Source organism: Crocodylus siamensis, chromosome 2, assembly GCF_052110815.1.
Source record: "Crocodylus siamensis isolate JL-2025a chromosome 2, ASM5211081v1, whole genome shotgun sequence".
In the NCBI taxonomy this organism is placed as follows: Eukaryota; Metazoa; Chordata; order Crocodylia; family Crocodylidae; genus Crocodylus; species Crocodylus siamensis.
Genome location: NC_143396.1, coordinates 154,742,523 through 154,755,582, shown reverse-complemented (window position 1 = coordinate 154,755,582; position 13,060 = coordinate 154,742,523). Strand labels below are relative to the sequence as shown.

Here is a 13,060-nt window from a genome sequence, read left to right as displayed (position 1 = left end):
GATTAGAATCCTGGACTTACCAAGTTCTGCTAAATTTCCAAATGCAACAAGGCACATTTCAGTCAGAGCTGCATTTTGACAATGAATGCCCAACAATTTCACTAATGTAGGGATAACACCCATATTGATAAGCTGAGACTGCAGAGTATCTACACAGAAAGAAAATACAATGATGAGTTAGCATTTCTGTTTGCAGTGTTACTTTTCTTTGAAATGTAAATGCATTTTGCACAACACAGGCTACTTTTAACCTAAACAAAACTGAAATACCCAACTCCTCTTGTATTGCTTAACATAGTTCTAGGACCTGACCCAACCATGGAACATGGACCCAAAACTCCCTTCTTTTTTTTGGCTACATGACATAATCCCAAACATTTCCTCCTGATTTGGCCAAAAGGTATCTCTCAAATTTCCAACTCTTATTAGTTTTTGTGTGTATTTTCCATGACTGGACTCTTAATAATTTAGTTGAACAAATAAAATTGGTGTTAAAACAGTATGGGTTCACACAGTTCACCAGACTTTTAATATATTCTGATCTTGATTCTGAGCCAACTTACACTGGTGCAGGTCAGGAGTTAATTCCACTGAAATCAACAGAATTACTTTAGTATAAAACTATCCAATTTGAGAACATGCTTCCAAATACTGTTTTCCCTTAAAGACCCAAACTGAAAAAGAATGAATATAAACTGGCATTGAAATAAACATGAAAAGTTATATAAAAACAGGAAGCCACAATGTAGATTATGAGAAGCTTGAGAAAAAAAGGAAGTTTAATAAAGACAAAAAAATGGAAGGTTTGAGAGAAGCCCTTAGAAGCCATTATGATAATTTCTTTCAGAGAATGGAAGTTTACAGTATTTACAAGTAAAGAAGTTATTGCTCCTAGGTGTCTGCAAATAGAAAGATGCTTTGATGGTTAGAGGCAGAAACATGGTTTTTTGAAATTAAAAAATGGATTATTTATAACAGTTTTTTCTGTTATACAAATTTGTCTATGATATAGCAGAGAAGAGAAAAACATTTATTTCACAGTTGAATAATAGAATGAAGTAGACGTGGACATGTCATATGTTACCTGGCAATTTCCCTGATTTTTTTTTTATTTCTAAGAAAGTAATCTAGTGTTAAAAACAGTGAATGCAAAATGGCATGTTCCAGAGTCCGATTAAAGTCTCTCTAATTTCCGTATGTCTTGAATCAGTCCCTAAAAAAGGGTTAATTTTATTTAGGGACTACGTCTGCCCAGAGAGTTTTTATGCCTATAGGAGTAGAATCAGAACTATAGAGAATTGCACAGATGTTATAACCACAAATTGGTCAGATATTGAGCGTATCAAATTTGGTACTATCAGCTCTCATATTCTGAGAAAAAGTTTGACATTGGACAGAATTTTTCAAACCAAAGTTATGTATCATTTTTATATAGCCAATATTACAGATTAATCTCCTAGAGCATGTTTGAGATTTCTTTGGTATGCAGTGCTGTTCATGAGAATAAAAATAAACAGTTAAGTGCACTAATAAGCAGATGGGCACTTCAATTGTTACAAATATTGAGGATGACCAGGAATCATTATAATTGTGGCCAAGCATCCTAAGTCAAATAAAACTGTGTTACTTACCAGCAACTGAATTTCCTTTACTGAATTTCCACAGATCCATATTCTTTATAGAGATGTATGAGAGCACCACCTCAGATATTAGATAGCTGTTGAAGCTGTCAAATTTCAGGTAAGTACACATATGCACTAGCGCATGCATTGAATAGCATTTTACCTCCAGTATATGTCTGTGTTGGTACCGCACCATGCTTCACTGTACCACACCATGTTCCACTGTAAATCAATTGTAGAAATGTAATCCTTAATAAAAAGCAGGAGGGAGAGAATGGATCTGTGGAGGAAATGATCCAAGAGGAGAACTCCAGTAACTGGCAAATACCTTATTGTTCACCTTAATTTGGGATTATCTTCCACAGATCCCTACTCTTTGGAGATTCTGGATTATTGTCTTTGAATGAAGGAAGGCAGGGGGGCACTGAAGAGTAGGAGGAAACAGATGCATAGCACAACCACATGGAAAATAGTCTGAATGGGGTTAATTTATAGAAGTTGCCTGTCAGTTCTAGATAGTTCTGGGTACTCAGGGATAACCGTCCTCAAAGAAGTCACACATATGCAGAGGTACTTATCCATCTGCACAGGCTCTCTTTGGAAATGCAAGGACCCTCTGGATTCATGTCCAAACACAACACAAAATTTTGTTATCATAAACTTAAACTCTCTACTCAAACAATAACTTGTTCTGAAGTCTTGTTTAATGCAACATAGATTCTCCACCAGGTACCAAAGGTCTGCAGGACAAGACAACATACTAAGATATATCTAAATTCTACCTTTGGAAAGAAATGGGCATTTTAAAGACTAACTTATGGAAATGGAAGGCTAAGCCATAAATTATTTAACAGGACTTGTGGCTAAATGACTTTTGGGGCAGTTGGCAGGACTACTAAGGAAATAAAATCAGAGACTGGGTCAGGAAAGCATTACTGTACAGACTCAAAAGTCAGGTCTTGTACTTGACTCCAAACCAACTTTCACTCTCATAGGATGATCCACCTGAAAATAGGAATTAGCTTAAAAGTCAAAGGGTCTTAAAACATCTGTGAAATGGAAACATTCAGACACAGACAGGTGCAAGATTAGCTTGAGAATTGCAAAACATTAAAAGTGAAAGACCCTGAATGGTTCTGTGGCTCTTAAGAACATGAGTCTGAACCTACTGGTGACTAGAAGATCAAGCTCTGCTCTGAAATTTAGAAAAGTGTTTTTACTTGAAGACATATTTTGTGAGGAATATCCCTAAGGAAAATGTCACTGAATAGGAGTTGCAAATGTTCATGTTCCAAATTCACATCCAGAGGACAACCCTTGAGAAGAAGCTTCTCTCACCTGGATTTAACCTCTGAAGGATGACAGGAATGAGGGGCAGTGCGTAAGGAGAAGAATGCTCAACTTCTCCCTTGACAAAAGACCTGCAACGCTTTTTAGACCTTTGACACCTGGTAGTGACTCACTCTTCAGAACAGTAACTGACAGCAACGCTACACTGAGGTTTCTGCACTGATCACCACAGATGGATTAATTCAGGAACATCAACCCTTTGGAGGCTCAGATACTGGGACGCTACCAGAATGGGATCCAGATTTGAGAAAAACACTCAATCATTCTGATAGACATAGGGCCACAAAGTAAAGCAACTTGACTTCAATAAGTCAATGGAAGCTTCCTAGATTACTTCACCGTAGACTTTGTTGCATTCTGTGTTAACAGGAACCAAAAATTATAAAACTTTTTCCCACCCCTTTACTCCTAATATTTATCCACAAATATTAACTCAAGTATTACAGAACGATGCAGTGTCTCAGTGACAGCCATTTCTACATGTTTTATGAGGGAAAAGGCCTGAGAGGGGTGCAGTACAGATGTATATACAGGGAGATATAAGGCAATCAATACATGCGCCAGTGTAAACAACTACCTACCTAAAACATGAATTTCAATCGTTCCGTGTCCTTCAGGTGACACGCAGGGAAACTCCAAAGAATGGGATCTGAGGAGAATATCCCAAATTGAATAACTTTATAAGTCTGAGTTTCAATTATTTATTTAGGCTAGATCATTATTATGGACAGAATTTAAAAGAATACTAGTAGTGATGAAATCAATGTTGCTGATGAAAGATTAAAAGGAAAATCTAGCTTCAGCAAGGCTGTAGCATTTATTTCATACCCAAGAACAAGCTGCTGGTAATCAACATGTCTATAATAAAATATTTTATAAAATTTTAATGATAATTATTATTTACTTGACTACTATAAAAACATACTTTTACATGTGCAATAAGGTCTCTGGAATACACTGAAGTATATTTATGTCTGCAAGCAAACTAAACAATTTTAGCTGTGATGCAAATGAAACACAAACCACTGCAGACATGGAAACTGGCAACACTAAATTTGAAAAAGAAATAATCCTCAATTAATGATTACTTTTAGGCTGTAATGGTGGTACCATAGATCTCCTCTTCATTTCTTGTATATTGACAGTTTCTATAGATGACAAGACATGTTTTGTTTTGGTGTTTTTTTAAGCAGACTACAAAAAAAACTGGCAAAAGTAATTCCAATCACATGCTGACAGAATTTTTAAGGCAGAGGAGAGCTGTTGTACAAAGCAACATCAAGATATTTTACAAAGGCACTGAATGAAAGATAAATTTGCAAGATTAAAGTTTAATGTGACATGAAATTAGAGAATAATTTATGAACAAAAATCATTGCATACATACAGATTTACATACACATACAAGCGCTATCCTGACTTCACTTCTTGCCTACGACTTGATTGTCTAGGAAGCAAAGGGTAATCAGCATGGTTCTTTCATTAACTGTTCAGGCAATTTTTAAAAAGTTTCTGGAGATTGCTTTATACATCTCAGAAACCTAATTAGTTCCTACATAATCAGCTGAGTTGTCTCTGCTCAAATGGGGAGAACAAGAGAAGTAGTCCAACTAGGAAAGACCTTCAACTAAGTAAAGGTCTGCAGTATCTAGGACTTATCGGGCACCTACACAAGTACATTCAAGCTGCTCTGATGTACTGTAATGACAACGCGTCAGAGCAGATTCAATTAATTGACTCTGTTGGAGTGTGGTAATTACCGTACTCCAGCAGACTCCAGCACCACATGTATCAGTGTCCCTGCACTTCAAAGCGGCGGCAGGGACAGCGTTCCCTCTAAGCTGTGTGGTGTGCGCGGCCACATGTGGGCTCATGCTGTGCTGCCAGGTGCACCTGCGCACACCACACAACTAGAGGGAACACTGGGCAGGGGCGCTTTAACTAAAGCTCATCCAACGAGCTTTAAAGTGCCCCCACTGCCATTTTTCAGTGTGGGGCCGCTGGTACATTTGATGCTCCGGGTGCTTTAATTAAAGTGGCTCTTGGAATTGCTCTAATTAAAGCGACCCCTCCACTTCCCAGGGCCCATTCTGCCCACCTCCCTCACCCACACACCCTCATAGATATAAGATAGCAGAGCCTGCTGAGTGTGAAGGGAAAGCATGCTGCACTCGTAGCAAGGTGTCAGAACTGCTGCCACAAACCAGCTACTCAGCACCCCCTCTGATGTTCCCGTTGCTTGCAAGAGCCAGAATCTAGCCCACTATTTCTTGCTCTCTATTTCTGTTTATTTCCTTCAAGATCATGCCACAAAGGAACAGATTCACAAACATGTATATAGCGTGTTCCTCTTACTTCTAGATGCACACAGAATTTGTACTATTAGTTTTAAAATACGTGGAGGAGGGAGAGATTTGTGTCAGATTAAGTACAAGTGACTTGAATGAAAATGAAATTACAGTAGAGAGTTAAGATTTTTTAAGTGCTGGTAAAAGGGGCATTTTGATTGGTAAAAACCAAAGCAAAATGGTTTTTGTTTCTATGGTACATTTGCAAGTGTTATAGGAGATGCCAAATACAAGTTCTCTTGCATAATGTCACTGAGATAAATGAGAGGATGAGATGCTGAGAGGGATACAATGAGATATATGAGCAACAGCAAGCCAAAATAATGCCCAAACAGAAGCAGACCCACATTCCATATGTAATAAACAAGAACCATACACAGAGTCTTAGCTTGTGAACTTACAGAACAGAACATGAATGGAATTACAGTTGTAAGCTAAGCCAATCCTAATTAAATGAGATCCTAAATAGGGAGGAGACACAAGAATTTTAAATTATTTCCTTTTTATACAGTAAAGGAGCTTGTCTCCAGTTACTTGCTTGAAAAAGTCTTGTGTGGTAAATACAACAACTTGAGATACTCCTGCTTTCAATAACTTCAGTAATGAGTCTCTCATAAAAAAATCATAAGGTGGATACTTGCTATTTGAAAAGGACAATTAATTATCAAACTGAGAATAAGGAAAGCTTTAAATCAAATAATTAAAATAATGTGCATGTTTTTTGTCCATTGACAAAACTGTGAAGTTGCTTGCAGGTATTTGAATGCGACTCAGAACCAAAAAGCCCTGTCACTGTTCTTATTTGAACTGCTAGTAGGACACAGAGAGTGACAGTGTTTACAGGTGATTCCCACCCTTAATTTTATAGTATAGCATAATATATAGAAAAAGGAAAGAACATAACACAAGGTAAATGTGCTCCTTCCTAGGTTAAGAATGTGTTTCTTCTTATATTTCACTGTATTTTTTTTCTTTAATCTTTGGCTGATTTTACTTTTTTTGGTAGCCACCAACTAAGCAATCTAAGCATTTTAAAATCCAAACTCACTTTGTTAGTCCCTCAACAAAGCCACTGAATGCTTTTAACTTCTGCATCAAGAATGAAGATCAGACAATTATGGCAAATATTGTTTCCCTCTTCCCCCCACAACAGCCTTTTTTTTTGTTTTTTTGCAGTGTAGTTTGGGCCTTTAAAGAATTAGTTATGGGTTCATACTGATCAAATGCCCTTCATGGTATTTGATTTTGCCTGTACCCCTGTAATTAGGAGGTGCTTGTCTTCAGAACAGTATCCACCAGACCAAGACTTTGTTTTGAAATTGAATATACATAATAAAGGTGGCCATTGTTCAAAAAAAAATTGTAGATCTTTATAACATGTAGGCCAAATTTTCAAAGAAGGTCACAGTTGAAGCATTTGGATCTGCACATGCATCTGCTGTATCCCTTGAAAAAGATATAACAAATCTTGTGCAGTGAAAACAGGCCAAATATCCATTTATATCTACATGTACCTTGTGCGTGAACCCAAATGTCAGTTGGCATAGACATAACCACTTCCTTTGAAAATTCAGCTCTTTAAGTCTTCTGTCCATGTTACCCTGGCAATTTATTTAGGGCCCAATCCAATGTCCACTGAAGCCAATGAACAAACTTCAGTTGGCTTCAGTAGGCATTTGATCAGTTGTTTAGTTCCTTGCTAAAGGAATTAACACTGCTTGAAGTTAAGTACAGAGAAACCAGCGTACCCTTTTTCTGACGGACATGCATGCTTTTTGTTAGCTGCATTAGGACTGATTTTCTTGGATAGACTTGGCAATATTTATAACTGTTGGATTGTTCATAAGGTTTATGTTGCAACGACTTTATCTAGAGAAGGACTCATGAGATCTTAGTCACTGAAGCAAAGCCAGTGAAGCACCTCTCTGCAGCAAAAAGCTTGTGCTTTTGGACTGGTTTCTCCCCCTCACTATCAGAAATACTGTATGCTCTTAGGGCATTTGTACACACATTTGTGTCGCTGTGCCAGGCACTTTTAAAAGCACCCAGCGCTGTGGCTCATGCATTTATATAAATGGAGAAATGCACATCAGCACTGAAAAAATGGCAGCAGTGCGCTTTTGAACTAAAATGCATTGAAGGTGTTTTGGTTCAAAAGTGCACCGCAGCCATTTTCTCAGCAAATGCATGCGATGCAGCACCAGGCACATCAGCTCATGTGCAGAGCAGACTTGATTAATCAGGATTTCCAGCACGTCGGAGCAGAAAAATGTGTGTATAAATGGCCATAAGTTCTAATTAACACAGCAGCATCCAGAAATCCAATGTACAGATAGAGAATCTATTAATCTCAAAACATTTTAAAAACAGAGAAAATGAAGTAACAACTCAAAGAGCTAGACAGAAGCTGACTCTCATACAGCAAAATATCGCATAGAAAATATATGGAATAGAAGTGGAAAAGCTGAAATTTAAGAGCAACAAGAAGTACTATAAGTAGTAATTTCTGCAAGATACTAAGGTTAGGCATGAATAAAAGAATGAAAGAGCAAGGGGGCAGGAAACTAAGTTGCAAAGTTAGTGACATCTGTTGGCTAAAAAGAATAGATTCTAAAGGTTGAGTATTCAAAATAGATGGAGCAACCAAAATCAAGTAAACTGTCCTCAACAAGAGAGAATTTGCAGACAAGATGTTAAGACAAGAAAAGAATGAAAAGAGAAGTAGCTGGATAGATGATCAAGAAAGATTAAGTCCAGAGAATGTCTTGAAAAGGAGGAGAACAGCTTTCAAATAGGCATGGAAAGCATGTAGGTTACCTAAAGAAAGAGAGAACTTCACCTCAGGCAATACCCAGAATATCAGGTTCCTAATAAGGAAGCTATTCCTTTCCATGATGGAACAGTACAGTTTAGGAAATGGCCACAACTTGATGAAGCAATCTGACTAGTTAAATTTCCAATCCAAGTCATAATGGGAACAGGTGTACATTTTGGAAGGTCACTGCTCCATTCATTTTTGCTTTTTTCCCTGAATGGCTCAGATTTTTTAAAGCTAGCACAAGGTGAGAACAATGCAAATACACACCTATTAGCTGCCACACTTGCATGTACAATTAAACTGTTCACCCAAATGCCCATTTATTTCTGTACAACTCCTCTCCTTGGAAAACTATATTTGCTTAGATTCAGTAGTCATGTAAAGTACCATATATTTTTTAATTTCATCTTCCTGTCCCAATTCATTGTGATAATACCGTATTTACTCAAATACAACATAAAGTTTTCCACCCCAATTAGCATGGGGGAAAAAAGCCCCTTCGGGAATTTTATAATCATATCCAAGGGGATCTCAGTAAATACTCTGACTGTCTTTAAACTGCTGCCAAAAGCAGCATGTACTTAGCAATGGAAACCAACTATGAAGTTGATTATCTGTAGTCAACACTGAGCATGACTATAAAACACATGGCCCACATCCAGCAAACATGCTGATGGAAACCTTTTTTTGTGCAGCCCTGAAAAAAAATGGGTGGGTGTCGGTACTGGGCAGGGAGGTACTGCAATACCAGTCTGGCACTGGGAGGGCCAGAGTTAGCCCTGACAACCCTCCACTTGGTGCCAAAAATGCTACATTTGATCTTAGTAAAAAGGTCAAGATGTTTTCCCCCCAGATTTATTTTCCCTGACGTAGCAGTGGGAGGGGGACACATTCAAGGCAAACCTCCAATAATTAGATTCTATAATTGGAAAATTATAACTTCTATTCTGTCAGAGTTCTCAGGGCCTGGAATACACTACCCCCCAGAGGTGGTGCAAGCACCGTACTCTAGATACTTTAAAAAAATACTTGGATGTCTATCTTGCTGGGATCATTTGACCCCAGCTGACTTCCTCCCCTTTGGGCAGAGGGCTGGACCTGATGAGCCTGCAAGGTCCCTTCCAGCTCTAATGTCTATGAAATATATGAACACCTTTATACATTTTTTTTCCATGTATAGAATCTAATTACTGGGGGGTTGTCTTATAATCAGGGTCATCTATTCAAGTAAATACAGTAATAAAATCCAAACACTTGTGATTTGTGGACTTTAGAGGAGTGGCAGAAGGGTGTATAATTTAGTTCCCATTTATCTGAAAAAACAGAATAAAGTGAGTTTTTACATATGTTTTCACAAGATACATAATTAAAGATTAAATGTTTGATAGATACCTGAAAATAAATAATTATGTGTAAGCAAGACAATGTGAGATATCAGGGATGCTTTACTATTATTACCTGACACTTTTATACTAAATAAAAAGAGGTTTTAATTAAATCTAACTTTCATCTGTTCCCAAAACAGCACTGTATATGCACATGGATATATGCATTCATTTTTGACATGCAAGAAAATTCTTAATTCAAGAGACTTTTTATAAAAACTTATACAGTACACTACTATTTTAATGCTATTTTGAATCTTCAGTAAGGGAGTAACTAATGTTTTTGAAGCAATATATTTCACTCTTAATAAAAATAGTATCTTACACGTTCCACTGAAATATTTGGCTATTTTGTTTTCATTTATCTTTAGCTTCCTGAAGTATAAACCTATGGATGATTTTTTAGATTCTCTGGAGGGGGATGGGGGATTGGCAGACATAAAGCAAATTTTCAGTGTTGTTTACCATTCTCATTGCTATAGTTCACCAGCATGCCACAAAAGACAGTCAAGAGCTTCTCACTGGTTGGATCTGTTTTACTGCACAGTGACCTTAACTGGTCTACTACAATCTGTGCACCACCTGCATGGTCAACTGCACTCCTGCCCTCATCTGTAAAACAAAGAGTTAAATTAAAAAAAAACCAAAAAAAAAACCACCTTAGAGTTCCAAACATAACAATAATAATACAAAAGAAGTTGTTCTTAAACAGAATGAAGTGATTCCTTCAGGGAGGTCAAATTTATTTACAAGGACACTTGTGGGCCATTTTTTAGTGTAACAGTGTTAGGAAAGTGAAATTATGCTACAACAAAAGGATAAATCAACTGGCATTAATACCTTTGTAAATAATGAGTTCAGGGCTCGAGTCAGAGTCAACAGAGGCAATAAATAATAACACTTCAAACAATCTGTAGAATTTTTCCATTCAAGGGTTTCAAAGCAATTTACAAATTCTAATCTGTGCACTATTGTGAGGTAGGTAATCTGCCCTAGCCACCATGCAGACCCTTGAAATGGAAGCACAGGGAATAAAAATCACTCAGTCCCTGAAAAACAACAAGGAACAGAATGGAAAAGACAGTGTAGACTGGGCTTTCCACTCTCTTGTTCTGTTCACTGGATATCGTTGCTTCCCTACTTTCCAATTTGGTAGCCTAAATTTAAAATCTTGGACTATTCTCCCTTCTTTACCACCAAAGTGAAGATGACAATCTACTGTAGATTAATAACAGGCCAAAATGAACCTTCATGTTACATGTCATATTCTGAGCCTTCATGTTACGTGTCATATTCAAACTCTCTCTCTCTCTCCAAGAAATCATATTGTAAGGTAAAGACCCTTTAGTGTCACTGTCTTTCTTAGGCTGGTAACCAGTAGTATGCAGCTCTGATGCTCTAAAATACATGGGTCTTAAAAGAAGGCATTGGTTATTATTGGAACTAAATGGAAAATTTCAATGAAAACAAAATCTTGACTGAAAAACAAAAGAAAAGAAAAATTTAGCAACCTCCCCATCCCTGCCTCCTTCCTTTTCCCTATTTATTTGGTGATCCAGCAGCACACTCCCCTTCTACTCTGGCCTCCTTTACTGGGCACCCTCTAAACACTACAATCCCTCCCCCACCCCTGAATTCTTGAGAGCATGCTACCAAGTCCAACCCACTACTTGCTCCTCCATATTCTGCAAATGAAAATCAGATTGTTCATATTCCGAGAATGATCTTCCATGGGAAATGCAACATTGAATGCTCCCACCTTCTATAACAAGATACTGTTTTCAGTCTTGTTAACACTGTGCCTTTTTCCTTAGTCTTTAAACAAATTGCTCAACAGAGCAGGAGGATGAAGATGGGAGAACAGCCTTATGATGGTCAACAGAGTTGCAGGTGTTTTCCAGTTTTTCAGGTCAGTATCAGAATTCTGGTGTTTCTTTCAATAACAACAGAGACACGACGCAGAAACAGTAGCAACAGAAAAAGAAGTGTAATATCATATTCATCTCCCTTAGGGCTGATTAATGCTGTTGGGAATATGATTCATAGTAGGCATGAACGTTTTCTTTGAAAAATGTGAAATCTGAATCTGTTTACAATCAAACAGATATTCAGGGAAGAAGTCTAGGAAAATCAAGACATACAGAACAACAGAAATGGTAAAGCAAAAAACAAACATCTCCTTCTCCCCTGAGCCTGAGGCAGTGACAAATGTAGGAATGACATTGAGACGAAAGCCCTGTCCAGCAGAGTCACACAATTCAACAATGCTAGGATGCCAGATCAAAGTGGCCATAGCAGCAAGTCAGCAGGGAAAAAAAATCCTTGGTTGGATGAGTTTGTGTTCTCATTTCCTTTCCAGCAATGAAACAATTAAAGATATGTCCATTAAAATGAAAGTAAAAAAATATCATGATACTGCCAACATTCAGCCTAAATGGACTTAATTCTAATCTCAAACTACTGTAAAGGACTCAAAGTCAATGGAATTAAAGTAGTGTAGAACTAGTCTGAAATAAAATAGGATGCAAGATCTGGTTCTTATACTCTCTGAATCAATTTACACATAAATATGTGAAGAAAGAAACATGCAAAAGTAGGATGAGTTTTTCCTTTTTTCTAGTCATAGCAGAAAAACACAACTGATGGTACTGTATCAATTTATGCCACATGAGGGTCTTACCCTGTAAATCCTTCCATTCCATTCTTTGTCAGATTTGTCAAAGCAATTAAGGAATATTATCATGCTGTTCTAAGTACTTTGCATTTGATTTCAGCTGCTTGACAGCATTAACAACATACCGATTAAAGAAGTATACAATTAGCCTGATTTTATATGTACTAAAACTAAGGGTAAGGGGAAAATCCTGTTCCCTGAACAAAGCGCAAATGACCAAGGCAGGAAGGAACTCTTCAGGGAGATTGGGGGTGGAGTGGTGTCAGAAGACCAGAATCCTTCTCATCTAGGTGACAGGCTGCAGAGTTCTTATGCAATGCCTTTGTATAGGCTGTGGAGAGTAGCGCTGTATAGCCAGGAAAGTCCTGACTACGCAGAGCCATGTTCCTTTTTCCATCCGCTCTTCTACAGCACTGACCTGCTAGGAAGCTTGCTTCAGAACTGACACCACTGAAGGTGCCTCTCTGCCCTACAGGCCTTGCTGCAGTGAAAATTGGAACTTGCTGCCTTCCCAAACTCAGGTGGATTGGCTCAAATTATTCAGTCAACGTCACAAAAGAAACAAGTATTGGAACTTAAAATAGAACTCAGAAGTTTCTGGCTACTGGCTCTGTGTTCAGGCCATGACACCACATTGCATCTCAAATCAAAATAGCCTACTTCCGATTCAGAATGCTATGGGATGCTCTTTACAAACTTCCTTCCTCTCAGTCTCTAAGAAACAGGCATTGCGTACAAGCACACTTGCTGAACCCCAGATCAATTACAGACAAAACAAAATCATGGTGTGATGCAATGTCTTGTTCTCAATATGACTGTTGCCTTGTAGGTGGGCAGTGCTGTAAACTCCCACAGCTGAAGTG

General features: G+C 37.9%; 1 protein-coding gene across 7 annotated transcripts in view; it reads right to left on the bottom strand.

Moving 5' to 3' along the window:
- Window positions 1–13,060, bottom strand: part of RAP1GDS1 (Rap1 GTPase-GDP dissociation stimulator 1) — a 179,661-nt gene that overhangs the window by 33,446 nt on the left and 133,155 nt on the right. For 4 of the 7 annotated variants that reach the window (XM_090037111.1, XM_090037113.1, XM_090037115.1 and 1 more), the window contains 2 exons: window positions 9,989–10,135; window positions 21–149 (listed from right to left, as the gene is read on the bottom strand). In XM_090037111.1, coding sequence (XP_089893237.1) covers window positions 21–149; window positions 9,989–10,135 — 276 coding nt within the window. The remainder of the gene's footprint in view (window positions 1–20; window positions 150–9,988; window positions 10,136–13,060) is intronic. The other 3 variants (XM_090037114.1, XM_090037117.1, XM_090037118.1) reach the window with 1 other exon arrangement.